Below are 21,088 nucleotides of genomic sequence, written 5' to 3'. Positions count from 1 at the left end.
TTATTTTCATTTTGTTTCTGTCGCATTTTATGTTAGTTTTGCCGGAGATCAAAGCCAAGAGAGAAAGCTTACCACGTGTTGTGAGTCATACATTTATTCAGATTTAGTTTATTTTGTCTTTTATTAGCATATTTGGTATTGGAGTGATCCAAAAGTAATTGAAAGTAATCCAGTTAAAGTAACCCTACCCAACCCTGTAAATCAGTTAGCAAATAACTGGTGTTTTTGTAATTTTTAGGTGGATATTGAATGCCTACTTTATGCTTAAATTAGGAAATAATACAGAAATAAATGAGCAGATTTCCGAGTTAAAATTATTTTTGGTTCTATATGACAAGTACAAAAAGACTATAAGCGCTTAAGTATAATCAATTGATAAAACAACACAAATTTAAATATTACAGTTTATTCAAACTCAAATCACGTAAACTGGATCGTATGTCGTAAAACCTGGTTATGCGCCTGCGCCGATATTCGCGCATGCTCAGACCAAATCATATAGGAATGCATTGTCTGACGAGAGATTGTGCTTGCTACCTAGTAGCCACAGAATTCGATTTTTTTGACTTAACAGATGAAGATTTAACTTTAAAGTATTGTAATAATGTGCGAAAGACCAAAATTTGAGTTTAAAGAGGAGCTTTGTGCAACACAGGAGGAGAACAAGCGACGACGCCGACTGGAAGATCTATGCAAGCAGACTCGAATTGAATTGAAAAGCGAAGGTTTGTGATATGAGACCCCCAATATGTATAGACACAAAATTTGAATTCATTATTTTTCTCTTGTTGGCGTAAAAGAAGTTTGCCAATTTGATAAGTTTTCTAAGATAGGTATCCCCTTTTTGCGCTCTTTGGTACCCTGCTTTTAGGCTGACTTTTACAAGGGGCGATACTTGGAATTTTGTTATCGATCCGCTCCAAGTAAATATAGGGTAGTATCGATCACTAGCGAATAGATACTTTTTGGAAATGCAATGAACATTGAATAGTTGACCCCACCCAAGCCCCTCATCGTTATTCCTGGGATCTCCCAACTGTTTTTGAGCTGAGATCTACTTTTTATTTTACTACTTGGTGCAAAGGGTAATTCACTGAAGACTTGAGAGTGCAAAAGAAAACGATGTGATGTAATATTAGATTACAATATAGCTGTCTTATACAACAAAACGCTAGGCTGCAATGGAGAACGCACAGAAATACTCTTCTTTTCCTTTTTTTCTGTCAAAACAGGGTTAGTTATTTTTCTGTGACCTGGTGACTCGTTATGTGGTTCTTGCACACACACTGGGATATTCCCTCTTGTGGTGGAATTAGCAGCCTCCCGTTTGACACTCTTAGAAAACCCATGCTCATATTTTCATACCAACAACACAAAAATAATGCATTGAAAATTTGTAACCATAGATATTTGTAGGTGTTTCATTCGTTGTTATGCAGTCTTCATGCAGCTACCTACACACTGCGGTCAAGTCAGCTTCCACTCGTAAAAATGTAAAAACAATTATTAACACTGTGTTATGGTAAAGTTACATTTGGCTACTCTTTACTTACTGATATCAAAATCCATTTAGTTTCTTACGCTTATCCGGGGTCGGGTCGTGGAGGCAACAGACTCAGCAGGGAAGTCTAGACCTCCTTATCCTCAGTCACTTCACCCAGCTCATTCGACGGAATCCCAAGTGATACCAGTCCAGCCTAGAGACGTAGTCTATCCAGCTTGACCTGGGTCGTCCCTAGGGCCTTCTGCTGTTGGGAGATGCCCGGAACACCTCCCGAGGGAGGCGTCAAGGAGGCATTCTTATAAGATGCTCAAGCTACCTCAACTGGCTCCTCTCAATGAGGAGGAGCAGCGGCTCTACACTGTGTCCCTCCCGGATGACCGAGCTTCTCACCTTATCTCTAAGGGGAGTCCGACCACCCTGGGGGAAACTCATTTCAGCCGCTTGTATCCTGGATCTTGTTCTTTCGGTTATCACCCACAATTCATGAGCATAGGTGAGGGTCGGAACATAGCTCGACCGGTAAATTGAAAGCTTTGACTTTCAGCTCAGCTCCTTCTTTACCACGACGGACCGGTACAAGGTCCGCAGAGCAGCATATGCTTTATCGATCTCCCGTTCCATCCTACCCTCACTTGTGAACAAGACCCCGATATACTTTAACTTCTCCACTTGGGGCAGGATCCTAGGAGCTATGTTGTCCGGGGGTCACCCATGACAAACAGTTCCTAGGTAAGGGGCCAGACAAAGCGCAGATCATAGACCCTGTATGATGGAAAACAACATAGGAACACAATTTCCCTTGTCCGTACGTGGGTTACCAGGGACCCCTTTGGAACCTTGCCTGAATGTGGGGTCCACCGGCAAGCACCTGGTTGGTGGCCGGGCCTATGCGAGGGGTCCTTGGCGCACAGATCCCGGGCCACACGACATGTATTTTGGGACATGGAATACCATAATATCTAACTTTATCAATCATTTAATTAAGATAGTATGTTGTTTTATTTTGTGGTGATGGTATTGGAGTATGGTGCTCAAGATTTGGTCATCAAAATCAATAGTGTATTTGCCATTAAAAATGCAATGTTAAAGGAAAATATACTGGCATTTCAGAATACCTCTCTAAAGGTTTTCCCATACAGGTTTTTTTTTCCAATTAGGCACAGAACGTGTAGACTTTCTCCCCACTAAATTGCAAATATGTTTCAAAATATTCCACGCACTGAGGGACTTGAGCAATTTAGTCTCAAAGTTGACTCTTCAGGCTTGTGTCATAGAAGGAAAACAACACTTTCTAAGCGATTGTGGCATTTTGTTTATGTTTTTGCTGCGTCCATCGCTGTTTGTAAAATCATTTTTGGCTAGTTCCCATTGGTGGCTTTTTGGTTTTGTTTGCTCCCGGTTGGCGCTCGTTGGCTGCCCACCGTGTGTTTTTTGGCTGGTTAGCTTGGCGTTTGCATTGGTTTTGCCATGTCCCTTGGTTTATTCTCAGCCAGCTTTGCGTTTATCTCTGTAGCTGTTGCAGATTTTTGTGGTTTGTTCCCGGTTAGCCTGGCTGCGTTCCACACCTTTTCTTGATCGACTAGCCTGGTGTTAGAGCCGGATTTGCTATGGTCCTTGGTTTGTCTATTTTCGGCCAGCTTCAGGTTTGTCACAATAAACGCTGCCGCTTTTGGTTGTTGGCTGCCGGTTAGCATGGCTGCTCACCATATGTTTTTGGTCGACCAGACTTGTGTTTTTCCGCCAAAGCTGTGGCCACCTTTCGTTGATTGTCAGCTCTCCATGTTTTTGTATTTTTCGGTCAGCCCCTTATTGGTTCCTTACCTTTGTTATACCATAAATGCATCAATCTGCGACAACACCAAGGCATTCACCACAACAAAACTTCGCCTAAAACACTTTAGACCCCTTTGCTATGGTGCTTGTGTTCTTCCTATGACGTCACAGCTCAGGATGATAAACGGCATTATCTTGGAAAACAATAAGAATATGGTTCGTTGGTTGGATTATTTAACAACTACGATCGTAGGGTGCATCATTTCCTGTGGTGTGTTTTTGGCAAGTACAGCCTGGCGGCGCCCATCCCTCTCCAGGCCCAAACAAGGGACCTTCTGCGTGTTAGGCGAATGTGCTAACCACTGCACTACAGAAACATAATAAGAATATATTGATTAAATATATAGAATCTCTGCAAAAACAATTCACGATTTACATTTTGAACGTTAAAGAATTTGGCATTACTTTTAATAATGTCAGCCAATGTCATATGTTTACACCTGGTCTCAAACCGGGAACCTTTCGCGTGTTAGGCGGATGTGCTAACAACCACTGCCCTACAGAAACATCAAAATATACTGATGAGATTTATATATTTTATGCAAAAAAAATGTATGATGTACACTTGGCATGTTCAAGAATTTGGGATTACCTTTAAAACTAACGGGCAATGGCATTTGTATGTAAAACCAACAAATTATGTGTTCCTTGTGTACCATAGACTTCAGTGAAGAATATCCTCCACATCGTCAAAAGGAGCCAGACATACCTGTCATCAAAGAGGAGGAAGCCGAGGAGCCTGTTCATGTTAAAGTGGAGAGTCAGACACCGACATACATTAAAGAAGAGGGAGACTACCAAGAGTTTCCTGTGACTTGGGCCCATTTAACACCAGAAAATCAAAGTCATAATGAAGAGAATACATTGAAGGAGCCTCCCAGCATCAGCCACTCAAGTCAACATGAGGAAGCAGAAGGCGATGAAGAGCAGCGTGAAGACTCACAAGCAGACAAGTGGTTGGCTCCACTGTCAGATGAAAATGACACATCGTACTCGGATAACACTGATGAAGACGAACAGTCTGAAAGTGATCCGACGTTTAACAATGAACGCAAAGACTGGAAATGTTCCCAATGTGGAAAAACGTTTCATTGCAAGTATAACCTTAAAAAGCATATGATTGTCCACACAGATGAGAAACCTTTTGCATGCTCAGTTTGTGGTAAACAATTTAGTCGGGGTGGGACCTTAAAGTTACACACAAGAACACACACCGGTGAGAAACCTTTTAGCTGCTCAGTTTGTGGCCAAAGATTTGCCCAGAGTGGGAGCTTAAAAGTGCACCGAAGAACCCACCCAGGTGAGGAAGCTTTTGCCTGCTTAGTTTGTGGTAAAACATTTGCCCGGAGTGAGAGCTTAAAACTACACTCAAGAATACACACTGATGAGAAACCATTTCCCTGCTCATTTTGTGGTAAAATATTTACCCGAACTGAAAGCTTAAAATTACATACACGAACCCACACTGGTGAGAAACTTTTACCCTGCTCATTTTGTGGTAAGACATTTACTCGGAGTGAGAGCTTAAGGCAACACACAAGAACCCACACCGGTGAGAAACCTTTTTCATGCTCAGTTTGTGGTCAAACATTTGCTCAGAATGGAAATTTAAAAGTTCACACAAAAATTCACACTGGTGAGAAAGCTTTTACCTGCACAGTTTGTGGTCGAAGATTTGCTCTTAGTGCGAGCTTGAAATCGCACGAAAGAATCCACACTGGTGAGAAACCTTATGTCTGCTCTGTTTGTGGTCGAGAATTTTCTCATAGGTCAAGTTTGAAACGACACACTAGTACACACGATTGAAAAGCATTTTGTATGTTCCGTATGTAATATTTGTTTATAACAATCTCTGTAAAAAGACACTGGTCAATTACATTTTCTCAAATGTATTGGATGGGGGAAAAGCATTTCTTTATACTGAACTGTAATTTTCGTCCTATTTTTCAATATATTATCACAATATGAGAATCCATTGGTGAAAGGGCTTCAATATTTTTCAGGCTACTTTTATTTTTCTACTCTTAGTCCCAATATGTGCTATTCTGTCATTTGTTCTGTCATGATAATGATAGTAATAGTAATAATAATCGTTGTATGCATAGTTTAAACGTGGACGTTTAAAATGTTTTTGAATTTATGAACTGGCAGTGACGTAGATAGGGCATAACATTAACTTTGCGTGGTGTGCAATGATCAAAATGATAGATGCATCCTTCTTTCTCTATATTTGTCATTCAGATGTATGAATTTGCACATGACTGGTTAAAAATCACTTGTATTAAAAAATAACACAATATTCAATATGTCACACGAACGTGCTAAATATTACAGATGCAAATGACCAAATTGAAACTATCTGGCGTGGTTAAATGTAAAGCCAGGATAATTTTTACGGACTCGCACTAAAAAAAACGTATCTTTTTTTAATTTTATTGCATTATATCAAAGGTAATTACATTACAATGTCACTTTGATTAAGTACTGCATGTTCTCGTATTTTAACCACGTGTATTCTGACATATTTCTAAAGTGAATGCATTTTTGTTAGAAAAACTTTCATTAAAATAAAAATCAAACATATATGCAAATAGCTTTTTGAAATATATGATTTGTTAAGAAGTAAAACTCTCAATCAGTTTGCAAAAAAACTAGTGCGTTATGTTTGAAATCTAAATTGAATAAACCAGTTGTTTCATGGCTGCCCTATGCTGTTAAATTAAGAAATAAAGAAAGAAAGGAGTGGGGTCTCTCAGTTTCTTGATGACTTTCGGTGTGTTTAAATATGCGCGGATTTCCGAGTTAAAATAATTTTTTTAGGCTGTATGGAAAATACAAATCGGTTTTAATATTGATCAATAAATAAAACCAACACTAATTTCACTAATATATCCAAACCATGGCGTGTTGAGCAAGTAAACCGGATCTTACGTCGTAAAACCGGATCCTGCGCATGAGCTAGTGCCCGCGCATGCGTAGATCCATCATAATGGAATGTATTGACTGCTGAGAAACTGCTTGCTAAAAAGCAGCTCCAGAAATCGTATTTTTGATCAACTGTTTGACTTGATGTATATCGACTTTCAGGTTTACAGTATTGTAATAATGTGTGCAAGACCGAAATTGGAGTTTAAAGAAGAGCTATGTGGAGCGCAGGAGAGCGACCGACTACGTTACCTGGACGGTGTTTGCAAACAGCCTCGAGTTGTATTGAAAAGAGAAGGTTTGTTATTTTATATGCACTTTGTATTATATGCTTCTAGAAACGTTTATGCATTTATTGTTACACAGTCTTCGTGCAGAATTTAATACATTGTGGACAGGGCAACCTCCACTCGTGAAAATGCAACTTGAATTGGCTGCCACTGTCATGTGACGTTTTACCCTCAACTGGCCATATTAGAATAGTAATGGTATTTCATTTAAACAGCTTTTACATCCAACAAGCCCCCCTTAAGTGCTATACATGTTGCTATTGTTTTACTTTCTGATATTGCAATATCAATAATAATTTGGGGTTCGTTACCTCCAGCTGAAGAGAATATAGTTTTTCTTTTGCGTCACGATAATCAGTCGGCCATATTGGATGGGTCCAGCAGAAAGGGTTTGATTTTTGTAACGGGTCTACACTAATATTGTTGAATGTTAAAATGAAAGAGGAATGTGTTGGGCAGCATTTTTAGACTTAGCCGTTGATTTATTAGTACTGTTACCTGGTGAGTGGAAGCCAGGGCGAGAACCTCACTCTCAATGCGCCTTTGGAGATACTGGTCATGTGCTTTAAACCCTAGGCTTAAATATTGTGCCGTTTCTCGGCCAAAAACAGCTTCAAAGAATGCCCCCCGTGTCCCTGAAAGCCTGGACGAAAAGAGTGCATCCTTTCCTGGCGAGTTTAGGCTGAAACAAGTCCAAGAGATCGCCTTATTTGAACCCTGATGGTAAATGGTCTGCATTTATATAGCGCTTTTCAAGTCAATGAAGACCTCCCAAAGCGCTTCACAATGTGCGTCACATTTACCCATTCACACCCACACTCACACACCAATAGCAGCCATGCAAGGCGCCGACCTGCTTATTGGGGGCATTAGGGATTCAGTGTCTTGCCCAAGGACACTTCGACATATAACACGGAGGAGCCCAGAATCGAACCTACGATCTCTTGATCCCAAGACGAGCGCTCCAATCCTAACACCACACGCTTTTCTCCATCGAGTATGAGTCTTGTATGTACATCGGTGAACATTTTTTGTGGTAACACAGCTCAGAACCTTAAACGCCAGCCAAACTAGAACTTTAAAGCCATATTTTGAATGTAAATCACAATAATAATAAGGTAAACTTACCTTGCACCCTCCAGCATGGCTGCCACTATTCAGGTTGCGTGTATGTAACCTTTATGATTATGAACTATTGATACTTCGATACTGACACTGTGGTGTAACCTGCCAGTTTGTAGACTATCATGCTTACCACTGAGTCACGCAGGGTACAAATTAAAGATGCTAATCTGCATTACGTCAAATACGCCCGATTTCAATTTTTCAAAACAGAAAAAAATCTATATTTGTTTTTTTATCCCAAGACCAAAGCATGTCTAGTGGACTCAGTCTTCAGGGGGCTTCTGTTTAGAAAATCCATCATCAAATGAAAAATATCACTCATTTATTCAAGAAAGGAAAGTGTTTTTCTGCAATAATAGTATTAGTATATGATAAAGGTATTAAAGCATGGTACTCACTGCTACTGAAAATTTGGGTATCAATATCGGCCTATTCTCCATCAAATAAATGCAATATTATAGAAAAATATGTCGGCAATTCAATTTTCAAAATGTCACACCCATCTAATACTACAGAACCTCTTGTACCTTGTGTCCAACAGACTTCAGTAGAGAATGTCTTCTTCCAGGTCCAAAGGAGACGGACATGCCTGTTAAACCGGAGGAAGACGTGAAGCCTGTTTATGTTAAAGTGGAGAATCAGACACCACCAAGTATCAAAGAGGAGGGAGACTACCAAGAGTTTCCTATGACTTCGGCCCATTTACCGCCAGACAATCAAGGTCACTATGAAGAGAATACATTGAAGGAGCCTCCAAGCAGCAGCAACTCAAGTCAACATACAGAAACAGAAGGCAATGAGGAGCAGCGTGAAGGCTCACAAGAAGACAGTTGGGCGGCTCCACTGTCAGATGAAGAAGACACGTCACACTCGGCTCACACTGATGACGAAGAACAGTCCGACAGTGATACAACGTGTCATTTTGACCGCAAAGGCTGGAAATGTTCTCAATGTGGAAAATTTTTTCGATGCAAGTTTAATATGAAAAAGCATATGATTGTCCACACGGGTGAAAAACCTTTTGCCTGCTCAGTTTGTGGCCACAAGTTTGCTCGTAAGGGACACTTAAAAATGCATGCAAGAACACACACCGGTGAAAAAGCTTTTTCTTGCTTGGTTTGTGGTCAAAGATTTTCTCAGAGCGGGAGCTTAAGAATGCACACTAGAACCCACACTGGTTACAAACCTTTTGCTTGCTTAGTTTGTGGTAAAGCATTTACACGGAGTGGGACCTTAAAACTGCACACAAGGACCCACACTGGTGAGAAACCCTTTACCTGCTCTGTATGTGGTCAAAGGTTTGCGCAGAGTGGGAGCTTGAAAGTGCACACAAAAACCCACACTGGTGAGAAAGCTTTTGCCTGCTTAATTTGTGGTCAAACATTTGCCCGTAGTGAGAGCTTAAAACTACACACAAGAACCCACACTGGTGAGAAACCTTTTTCATGCTCAGTTTGTGGCCAAAAATTTGCTTATAGGGGAGACTTAAACAGACACACGAGAACCCACACTGGTGAGAAACCTTTTGCCTGCACAGTTTGTGGTCGAAGATTTGCTCATAGTGCGAGCTTAAAAACGCACCAAAAAACACACACTGGTGAAAAACCCTTTGCCTGTTCAGTTTGTGGTCAAACATTTGCTTATAGTTGGATCTTAAAACGACACATAAGTACACACGGGTGAAAATGCTATTGCGTGCTTTGTATGCGACCAACAATTAGCTATAACATTCACTTTAAAAGGTACACAACAATTCACTCTAGAGAGAAACTGTTCATTTTTTCCAATTTGACTAGTGATTCCTATGTTAAGAGCTATATGATAAAATAACTGATTACTAATTAATCCTTTTTGGGCTCACACAATCCCTCTATGTACTTTTTGTATCATGAAAATTGCAGTTTTAATTTTCAAGTTAACATAGCTGTAAACCTTAGCCCATTTCCCCCTAATTAATATTGCAATTCCTTTTATTAAGTGATAATAAACCTTGCCAACACAAGGCAGCACTTATTTACTCACATAAAAAAAGACAGATAAAAACAAAGCTAATTTGTGTAAACAAATATATTTCTGTTAACTAATAAGCAACACAAACAATTCTTTCAGCATTTTTCTTAGTTCTTTCTCTGCTTGCAGTAAATTTAGTGTTGCTTATTAAACATAGCAGTCCACTAGCAGCAACTTTCACATTCTTACTACAAGGAACACAGAACGAGAAACGAGGATCCTTTACTGATGATTAAACAACCCAGAATATTCGCTTCAGAGAAATTTCCATTCTTTTTTGTTTTTGTTTTTACCTGATCCTTAAGTTCTTCTTTAACGCGTTTAGCTGTTTGCTTTCTTTGATTATAACACAAACGCCTGATTTCGAAATACTTAGAAACCAATATCATGCTTTATAGACAAAAACGTAATATGCGCAAAAAATAAATAACTGTTCAGGGAGAACATTTGTCAGTGTACTATTGGCAATGTAAAATTACATTGTACTTTTCTACCACTGGAGGTGACGATCCTGATCAGACCCAAAATGGGCGAATCGGTTTAAATAATAAAACCTTTTATTAATTCCTGTACAAAAATGGTTGTACTGTGCACTCAATTCGAAATTATCAAAAGACATATGAAATCCCAGTAAAACATATAAGTTGACAGGTATGAGTTAAGCAGTTTAAGAACAAAAACAATCGATTGCCGAAAAGACATTTTGATTGTGAGTCCCCTTGCCTGCAGATGACATTAAAAAACTCAACTTTCTTTTGTGTGTCATGAATTATTTTTTATTTAGAAAAACAAAGAGACGTGCAATAATTGTGGACATTCTTGTTCAAAAGTGTACTTATTTTCTTATTGAAATGAATATCAATTGTTACACAAACCTGCTAAATATTACAGATAAATTATCAGATGGGAGTATTCAAGCATGGTTAAAGCAATTTCATCGACTCTTACTGATAATATTGTATTAAAAGCGTAATTTTTCGACGTACAACATAAAACTTAATTTCAATTACAATATCACATTGTTTGAGTACTGTTTTTGCATGTTAACCATCCTCGTGCATTCTGAAATATTTCTGAAGCAAATGCATAGTCGTTTATAAAACTGTTTTTCTTTTAAATAAACATCCAATATCTCTGCAAACCATTTTTATAATGCACGAGTTGTTCAGAGGAAAAACACTAAATTAGATTACAAATAAATGGGGCGTTTGGTTTAAAATTTAAATAGCATAAACGTTGAGTTGGCGTATGTACTGTTAAATTAAGAATTAAAGGAGTGGAAGGTTGATCAATTTCTGGATGATAATCGATGTGTGTAAACATGTGCAGATCTGTGAAAAAATCCAAATGGGTTATAAGATTGATCAATAAATAAAAATAGCACTGATTTTAAAAATATATAGAGTATTCAGACCTTTATGAGTCCTGTAGTCACAAACTGCCGTAAAACCTGATACTGCGTCTGCGCCAGTGTTCGCGCATGCGTACATCCGATCGTATAGGAACGCATTGTCTGCCGAGAACCTAGGCTTGCTACACAGTAGCTAGATAATTTGTGTTTTTTGTCAACTTTATGACATAATGGAAATTAAAGTTTAGCTTTAAAGTATTTTAATAATGTGCACAAGACCGAAACTTGAGTTTAAAGAGGAGCTTTGTGCAGCGCAGGAGGAGAACGAGCAACGACGCCAACTGGAAGATGTTTGCAAGCAACCTCGAGTTTTATTTAAAAGAGAAGGTTTGTCCGTCCTTTGCATTCCATACTTTTTAGTAACATTTACGTATTTATTGTCATGGAGTTTTCATTCATGGACTTACACGTTGCAGGTCAGGTCAGTCTTATAAATGAAATTCAAGTCGGTCGCTTGTTAACACTACATGGTGGTAATATGTAGTCTTATCTAAGCTAGCCATCTTCAAATGGTACATCGTACTTAATTTAAACGGAGCCTTTTCACTCAACAAGGCCCTCCTAAGCGCTTTACATTTTGTGACTCTTTTACTTACGTTGTGCCTACTAAATCTGACTCTCCTGCAAAATCTGACTCCCCTTTGCAGGTTTTGCCAAAATCTCACCCACTTGCCAAAGTGGTCCCTGTTTGAAGTACAGACTTGTGACTTCTTGTTTACCATTCTGTAATCTCAATATGTGACCGCCGTGATTTTAAAGTGTTTCAGACTATTCTCTCGGGAGTTAGGGGGAGTCCGATTTTGGCCGGTGTCTCATTCGCAACTACATACCATAAACATACATTACAACAATGCTACTTTAGTATACTTAATAAAGCCTACCGTATTTTCCGCACTATAAGGCGCACCTAAAAGCCTTTATTTTTTTCAAAAACTGACCATGTGCCTTATAATACAGTGCGCCTTATATATGGATCAATATTTAATCGCAAAGTCTTGCAACTAAGGCAAGCAGCCGCCGACTAGATTTTCCCCCAAAGGCGAAGTCGTCCGCGGTGTATGCTGGGATACATATGCCGGCGTTTTATTTCCCAGCCAATGTGTCAATCATCACTTGAATCGATCACTATTGGCTGAAGTTATTCGGAGGTAAAGGAGGCGGATCCTTTTTATCATTTACAGGCTCGCATAGGCTAAAGGGGCAAAACAAAGCCTGCAATTGGACGAAAAAGATGAATGTGAATAGCAAGTTTGGTTGTCTACGGCATAGATAAAACATGTTTTACTATTCTGTATTTGTAAATATTTTCCCAGTATCTTGTTTCAGAGTTATATCGATGTTTCTGTGATGGGTCTTTTTTTAAATTAAACTCAATTCCAAGTGTTTATTGTGATATGCACAGTAAAGTTGAGAGCGAAAAAAAAAACTTGCCTAAATTGTGCCCACAAAACTTCATTGTGGAGATCTACAAAGAAGAGGAGACTCGGAGACGCTTGCCTTCAAGGCAGTGACAAAGAAAAAGCCATGAGACTAATTCTGAGTTTTGGCCACCCCAAGGAAGAGAATAATATGGGCATAAAGACAGACATTGGACAACATATTTGATAAACCAAAGTGTGACTTTTTATGGAAAATACAACATTATCTGGGTAACACTAAACTTTTGAACACTAGTGTATATAGTCTGTTTTCTCAAGACCAGAGAAGGTCTAGGGGACACTAAACTTCAAAATATACCTAACTCAATCCTCAGGGGCCTTTTACTGGGAAAATCCATCATCATATTTAAAAAAAAAACACTAATTTCAGGATAGGAAATAGTATCAGCATGTGATAAAGGTATAGAAGTATGTTACTCAAGATTTGGGTGTCAATATTGGCCTATTTGCCATCAAATGAATGCCATATTAAAGAGAAATATGTTGGCATTTCAAGGTACTAAAAGTTATTCAATGTCACACGTATCTACAAGACTATTTGTGCCTTGTGTCCCACAGACTTCAGTGGAAAATATCTTCTGCCTGGTCAAAAGGAGCCAGACATGTCTGCCGCTAAAGAGGAGGAAGACGTGCAGCATGTTCGTGTTAACGTGGAGAAGCAAACACCATCATACATTAAAAAAGAGGGAGATTTCCAAGAGTTTCATGTGCCTTCGGCCACTTTAGCACCAGACAATCAAGGTCTGTATGAAGAGGGGGGCAAAAAGGAGTCTACAAGCAGCAGCGGCTCAAGTCAACATAGGGAAACAGAGGGCGATGATGAGCAGCGTGAAGGCTCACAAGCAGACAGCTGGGCAGCTCCATTGTCAGTTGAAGAAGACACGTCACACTTGGCTCACACTGATGACAACAAAAAGTCTGGAAGTGATGCTGACCGCAAAGGCTGGAAATGTTTTCAGTGTGGAATAATGTTTCCGTACAAATCTTGTTTGAAAGCACATAGAATTATCCACACAGGTGAAAAACCCTTTGCCTGCTCAGTTTGTGGCCAAAAATTTGCTCGAAAGGGACACTTAACAACGCACGAAAGAACACATACGGGTGAGAAAGCTTTTGCATGCTTGATTTGTGGCCAAAGATTTTCTCAGAGCGGGAGCTTAGGTATGCACACAAGAACCCACACTGGTTACAAACCTTTTACTTGCTTAGTTTGTGGTAAGGCATTTACTCGGAGTGGGACTTTAAAACTGCACACAAGGACCCACACTGGTGAAAAACCCTTTACCTGCTCTGTTTGTGGTCAAAAATTCTCTCAGAGTGGGAGCTTAAAACTTCACACAAGAACCCACACGGGTGAGAAAGCTTTTGTCTGCTCACTTTGTGGTCAAACCTTTGCTCAGAGTGGAAGCTTAAAACAACACACAAGAAGCCACACTGGTGAGAAACCTTTTTCCTGTTCAGTTTGTGGCCAGAAATTTGCTTATAGGGTGGACCTAAATAGACACACAAGAACCCACACTGGTGAGAAACCATTTGCCTGTTTAGTTTGTGGACACAAATTTTCTCGTGAGGGAGACTTAAAAGCACACGTAAGAACACACACCGGTGAGAAACCTTTTGCCTGCACAGTTTGTGGTCGAAGATTTGCTCATAGTGGAAGCTTAAAAATGCACAGAAAAACCCACACTGGTGAATAAGCTTTTACCTGATATGTTTGTGGTCAAAGATTCTCTCAGAGTGAGAGCTTAAAACGGCACACAAGAACGCACATGGGTGAGAAAGCTTTTGTCTGCTCACTTTGTGGTAAAACCTTTGCTCAGACTGTGAGCTTTAAACAAAACCTGCACCGTTTGTGGTCAGCGATTTGGTGGGGGCTTAAATATGCACAATGCAACCCACGCTGGTGAATGACCCTTTACCTGCTCTGACTGTGGTCAAAAATTCTTTCAGAGTCGGAGCTTAAAATTGCATACAAGAACCCACACTGGTGAGAAAGCATTAGATTGTTTACTAACATATTTCAACAATTTTTGTTGTATTTCTATGATTTACATGTATTCTGGATGCACATTTGATATGTAAACAATTTATTTGAACTGAGTTAAAAGGAACTTAACATCTATTTGGAAGATGCACTTAAATGTGATATTGAATAAAGTATCACTTTTCCAACGTCTTTTTTGCTAAATTGTGCTTGTCATACAGGTTTGAAACCTGAGGATGTGAAAACTGTTTTATAAAAACTGTTTTTATAAAAGTTTTATTGGTGTACGTTTGTCAAAAAGTAAATTATTATGTCCTCACTGAAAGAATGGAGGGGAAATCCATTGCTCAAAGGACAATGTGCTTGTGCGGTCCTTGCCTTAGAGGTAAGATTGGGCCTAAATCCCCGGGTACTAAATCCCAACTCAGCCTGACCCCGACCAATTGACTTGTTCTTGTCATGATTACTGATGTGACTCAGCTGTGCCCGCTCTTTTGGCGCCAACTGCCGCGGGTTCTGATTAGCTCCCGAACAGTATTTGAACCCATTCCTGTCTGTCCCCTTTTGTCAGTCCGTCTGCGAACCTCAGTGAACACTAGCCAAGCCTTTTTCGACTCTGACTCCCACCTGTCCCGTTTTTTGCTCCCGTCCGTCCCCAGCTTCGACTCGATTTTGATCCTGACCACGTCTGCTCTCCCGTCCCGGCTTTCGACCTCTTTTGTCCCCGACTACGTCTTCTCTCGTATTCTGGCTTCCGACTCGCTTCCGACCCCGACTACGTTTTTGTTCTCCTGTCCTGGCTACCGACCCGCTTTTTTCGTCCCTGACACCGCCATCACTCGCCACGGAAGATCCACATCCGCGTTCAGAGCACAATTGAAGTACCAGAACGACTTGCTTCCCGCGTCCAGCGAACACCAGATCGTGGGCGCAGCCTTTTCTCTTTACTCCAGTAAAACTTGTGAGAAACGCAACGCAAGTGGGTCCTGTTTCCGTTCTGGTCTTGACAGTTCTGAGAGGCCGAGCTCAAAGAAAACCAGAATTATCATTTTATTTGTGAGCGCGCATCACAGCATGTAATAATTGGCATTTTAAGCCCGACTCGAAATTTGGCTCCAGCTCAGGCTTGGGCTTAAGAGCTTCCATCTACCTTGATTATGTGTGAGGGTGTTGCTGTACCCATTTGAATAGTTTTTATTGAACGGTCTATTTTTGACAGTCCATTATCCATGCATGGGTAGCTGCAGGTCCTGCCATTTTGTAGAGCAGGTACTCCAACCTTTTTCAAGCTGAGAGCTGCTTATTGCTCCTTATTACCAAGTAAAACCTAGCTTTGAACAGCTCGCCTCACTTTGACGTCATCATAACATTGTTCTTTCTGAGGCTATTCTTCGGCTGTATTTTTGTATTTCGATTGAAACCGCAAACATTCTTTTGCTCATTTTCAGACGAAAACTTTGTGGTTTCCGAAAATTTTGCTATATCCCTTGATCATTTTCTCCTACGATGCAACTGGTTGGTAATGGCGAGGGGATGCGGCTAGAGTGTAGTTAGGACACTTCAGAGTGAAACTTTACTACTGTTTTGATTCATAAACACGCTCTTTGTGTGTTGCATTCCTTTTTTATTTCAAGTCTTTTTTTTTTTTAGCTGCTACCAGCTGATGCGTGCATGCTAACACTAAGGAGCTAACCTACTACTGTTTTAATTAATAAACATGTTATTTGTGTGTGACAATGAGATTAGGCATGGCGCTCCAGGGTAAACATGCAAAAAAGCCCTAAAAGAGAAAAATAAGACTAGCAGGATAAATAGGGAAAAATAATTACAACGTAGAGCTTAGAGACTGGCCTTAGTTATCAGAAATTATTTTCCCCCCATTTTATTAACACTCCACTTATTGAAACATGAATATTTTGTTTGTTTGTTTGTTTGTACATGATTCAATTGTTTGTTTGTTTGTACATGATTCAAATTGAATCTTTTCATCCGGCGCCGTCACGAATGGCAGCCACTCCAGCAGCTCCCGTGTTATTTTCGATTGTTCTCGATTGTTCTCAGCTCAGGGATGCTGCTGGAAATGTGAATTTCCCTTCGGGGATGAACAAAGTATCTATCTATCTATCTATCTATTAGCACAAGGGAACTCAGTATGATATGCAGTTCTAAAATAACAACTTATTTTGTTATTACTTTGTTTTTATTTTATTACTGGGTTACTTATTAGAAGTGGGGTTATTTAGACTGTCAACCACTCAAATAATCATTTTACTAGAAAATGACAATGCCCCAGCACTGTGAGCTATTTTCAGAGCAGGCTCGTGGGCACCTCAGCTGCCATTGGAGACCCCATGTTTTACAGTACGCACAACAAACATGTTTGAAATGAAAAGAAATGAATAACTCAAATTGACACTAGTATCTTCTTCTCAGATGAATCGGTTGGGACACCTTTGGTTTGGTTTAGAATTCAATCATCATTTTGTTATTGTGATTATTATTGAAATAGTACTGTAATTAAAACTTAAAAACTCACTTCTTCAGACTTACCTTTTCTTGATCATCCGACTCACAAACTACCACTTTAACTCTGCTGTGTTGTATCTGCTATTTATTACTTGCTTGTTTTATTCTTATTTTATTCTTGCTTTATTTCAAAACTTACCTATTCAGACTTACCTTTTCTTGATTATCTTCCTTGTTTTATTCTTGTTGTATTCTTTCTTTATTGATGTTTGTTACTATATGTACAGCGACATGGGGTGTCCTGAAAAGCGCTTCGAAGTACAATGTATTATTATTATTATTTTTAAAATGTTGCATTAACCTGCTAAAGATTGCAGAATGAAATGACTATTTGGCTCTAATCTGGCAGGTATAAAGGCATATGCATGTTAATAACGTGCAATTTCTGTCGAATATATTACACTTTAAACACAATATCTATTAAGTACTGTATATTGTTATTTTTGGTCTTAAAGTGGCTGGTCTCTGATGTTCATTAAAGAAAATATGGTTTGACAAATCAAATTAACATGAATTAAAAAATAAAAAAGCAACTTAGAATTGGTGACGTAAAGTCCCGTAAATTAGAACGGACAATGTCGTAAAACTTGTCTGATTCTGCGCATGCGGCAGCGTATCTTGGAAGTGGAACCAATCGTGCAGCTGGAATATGTCCACGGAGATGATGGACTAGCCATTTCGAGACATTCAGCACTTGCAAAATGGCAGCTCCCTTTGGAATGGGAAATGAGCACATTTAGACTTATGAGGCTAGCCACGCCATTACTACTGTATTTTTCTCATTCAAACATATTTACTGCTTCCCTTTACGCCAAAGGCGCTTAAGTTTTATGTGAAATCTTCCACCACTGCTTAGCTCAGCCCTAGTTTAGCTCAATTTAGCTTATACTACTTGCTAGCAGATTACAAAGGAGAATAGTATTCTTGGATTCATCAAAGATTGCGTGCAAGCTTTATGTTAAGTACAATGATCGAAAGAATTAAGGTCAAAGACGAAGAGGAGCTTTGGGGAACGCAAGAGGAGACCGTGCGAAAGCGTCAACCATCGGACGCTGTGTGTAAGCAGCTTTGGGTCCTGTTAGACAGAGCAGGTTTGTACCTTTTTTTGGTTGCTACTTTGAATAGAATAGAATATACCTTTATTGTCATTGTTACAACATGGGATATATTGTGACAACGAAATTGGAAGTGGCACTCCAGTTCCACATTTTACAGTGAGGATAAGGAAAACAGAGATAAAGGAACAAAGATGTTTTAACTGTCTTTGTTGTATAGGCTTTGTATTCCTTCGGAGGCGGGGTGAGGGACAGACAGAGATGGGCGGATCCAACTAGATATTTGATCTTACTGTACACACGGTCCAGTGTTTTTCCCTAATTGCTCAGTCCACGTGTTGAATGGATTTGGGAAGTACAGTCCTTAAACATGCCCGATTAAAGTCGCCGGCGACGATAAAAGCTCCGTCGGGGTGTGCAAGCTGCCATTTATTGATAGCAGCGGGCTTTGCATTAAAGTCCGCGTATAGTGTGTATTGCTGCATTGCTTTCATCCAGGCACTTTGTGTGATGTTGCATTGCTAACGCTCTTTGTAAGTGGGCGGACGTTTTCTGTAGATATAATTCCAAGCATCTTTTTTCAGATTGATACTGGATCTTGAGATGGCATCAGTATCAATTCATCAAAATGATACAATCAGAACGTAAAATTCCTTTATCTCTGTAAAGTATGCCCTGAAATTTAAATGAAATGATCTGCATTTATACAGCGCTTTTCAAGTCAATTAAAACTTCCCAAAGTGCTTTACAATGTGCTTCACATTTACCCATTCACACACACTCATACACCAATAGCGGCCGTGCAGCCATGCAAGGCGCCAACCTGCTTATTGGGGGCATTAGGGGTTCAGGGGCCTTGTGATTGAGGCGTCCTTTTAATAGTTGAAAGTACAATATTTTATCTATTAAGTATATTTTCACAATGCCCAATTAAGTTCAAAGAGCCTTTACAATTTTTTTCCCACCAAAAGGGATACGATAAAAAGCTAAACTGGGGTTGGAACCATGCACAGTCCACCGCACAGCAAGAATTCACTGTTGCAAAAGTCGTGGTTCTATTCGTCTGTCGTGGTTATTGATATTTTTTTACCCCCCCTGCTCATTCAACTGCCGTGCACTTAGGTGCTTTTGCTGTCCGTCAAAATGCTCATTTTTCCGGGTAATGCAATGTGACGTCACGTACAAAGGGTCAATAGATACAACACGCTACAGTGGGTATTAGCACGTCACATTGGGTATTTGTATATTGTATTCTTTTTGCTTTATTATTGTATTGTTCTCAGTGCAGGGATGCTGCTGGAAATGTGAATTTCCCTGCAGGGATGAATAAAGTATCTATCTATCTATCTAGTTTTGTTATATTGCTGCCTTTTTGGTTTGACTCGCTTGACTTTTTTCTGAAACAATTGTTATAGAAATTGATATATTTTTTTATCATGATAAGTTTGCATTTTAGTTATTTAATAAAAAAATCAAACACTTTTAGAGCTTGAAATGTTTGTGTTCTGTTTATGAAAATTACAAACTAACGCAAGCTGGGTGGGTTAACTATTCAACAGTTGGGACGTTCCCAAAAAGTATCGGTATCAGATCAGTATTGATTGACACTACCCTATATTTTACTTTAATCAGATCACGAACAAAATCCCTTGGATGGCCCACTTCAGCGTATAGATTTTGACTCCTAATTATCAATGTTCGGCAGTATGATTTTGTAAAATATGTTTGCCATTTGTCCTGCAGATGTCAGTGACAAATATCTTCCTCCTGGTGTAAAGAAGTCAGACGTGCCTGTTGTTAAAGGGGAGGAGGTCTTGGAACCTGTTTTTGTTCAAGAGGAGAGGCAGACGTCAGCATACATTAAAGAGGAGGGAGATTTCCAAGAGTTTCCTGTGACTTCGGCCCATTTAACGCCAGACAATCGCAATCAAGATAAAAAGGAAAAACCAAAAGAGCCTCCAAATAGCATCCCAGGTCAACACATGACAACAAAAAGTGATGATGAGCTGTGTGAAAGGTCTTCATCAGACAGCTGGGCAGCTCCAGTGTCAGATGAAGACAACACGTCACACTCTGATCACACTGATGATGACAAACGGTCTGAAGGTGATGCAACATGTCAAACTGATGGCAAAGGCTGGAAATGCTCTCAGTGTGGAATCACATTTCCATACAAGTCTCGTTTGAAAGCACATATGAAAGCCCATACGGGTGAGAAACCTTTTTCCTGTTTAGTTTGTGGTAAGACATTTTCTCAGAGTGGGTGCTTAAAAATACACACAAGAACCCACACTGGTGAGAAACCTTTTTCGTGTTCAGTTTGTGACCAAAGATTTGCTCTTCATAGGATTTTGAAAATTCACATGAGAACCCACACTGGTGAGAAACCTTTCGAATGTTCGGTGTGTGGTCGAAAATTTGCTCATGCTGCGACCTTTAAAATGCACACAAGAACACACACCGGTGAGAAACCTATTGTCTGCTTAGTCTGTGGTCAACGATTTGCTCGTAGCGCAAGCTTGACGATGCACACAAGGACCCACACTGGTGAGAAACCGTTTGCATGCTCAGTTTGTGGCAAGAGCTTTTCTCAAAGTGGGAACTTAACAATGCATAAAAGAATCCACACTGGTGAGAAACCTTTTTCTTGCTCTGTGTGTGGCCAAAAATTTACTCTTAAGGGACCTTTAGAAACACACAAAAGAATTCACACTGGAGAAAAAGCTTATGCTTGCTCAGTTTGTGACCAAAGATTCACTCATGCTACTAGCTTAAAAAGGCACGAAAGAATCCACAATGGTGTGTAAGATGTTTCTTGTTTGGCAAAAGTGACAATTTGTCTTTTTCAAGCTAAACAATTCTTTTGGGGAAAATCAGTCCATGATATAGTCCAAAGCAGCCTCCCTAAAACAATATTAGCCTTATACTCCTTTACTGCCTCGTCCGATGGCATGGAAGAAGACGGGTCATTGTCTACTTCCAAAAG

General features: G+C 39.7%; 2 protein-coding genes and 1 pseudogene across 3 annotated transcripts; all 3 read left to right on the top strand.

Moving 5' to 3' along the window:
* Positions 1-481: 481 nt before the first annotated feature.
* Positions 482-5,308, top strand: LOC148366314 (uncharacterized). The gene is made up of 2 exons (XM_088336753.1): positions 482-725; positions 3,999-5,308. The coding sequence occupies exons 1-2, from the start codon at positions 605-607 to the stop codon at positions 5,141-5,143; spliced, it is 1,266 nt and encodes a 421-aa protein (XP_088192879.1). The 5' UTR covers positions 482-604; the 3' UTR covers positions 5,144-5,308.
* Positions 5,309-6,326: 1,018 nt separating this feature from the next.
* Positions 6,327-9,309, top strand: LOC148366313 (uncharacterized; annotated as a pseudogene). The gene is made up of 2 exons (XR_015850568.1): positions 6,327-6,560; positions 8,219-9,309. The product of XR_015850568.1 is annotated as an uncharacterized LOC148366313 (transcript).
* Positions 9,310-11,159: 1,850 nt separating this feature from the next.
* On the top strand, positions 11,160-14,705 carry LOC148366312 (uncharacterized). Its single transcript, XM_088336754.1, has 2 exons — positions 11,160-11,425; positions 13,096-14,705. Exons 1-2 carry the CDS (start codon positions 11,305-11,307, stop codon positions 14,232-14,234), a joined length of 1,260 nt encoding a protein of 419 aa, XP_088192880.1. The 5' UTR covers positions 11,160-11,304; the 3' UTR covers positions 14,235-14,705.
* Positions 14,706-21,088: the final 6,383 nt, after the last annotated feature.

This window comes from Urocampus carinirostris, chromosome 5, assembly GCF_059441175.1.
Source record: "Urocampus carinirostris isolate Australia breed hairy pipefish chromosome 5, RoL_Ucar_1.0, whole genome shotgun sequence".
Lineage (NCBI taxonomy): Eukaryota > Metazoa > Chordata > Actinopteri > Syngnathiformes > Syngnathidae > Urocampus > Urocampus carinirostris.
Note: the sequence above shows the minus strand (reverse complement) of the source record. Positions and strands in the feature narration are given on the sequence as shown.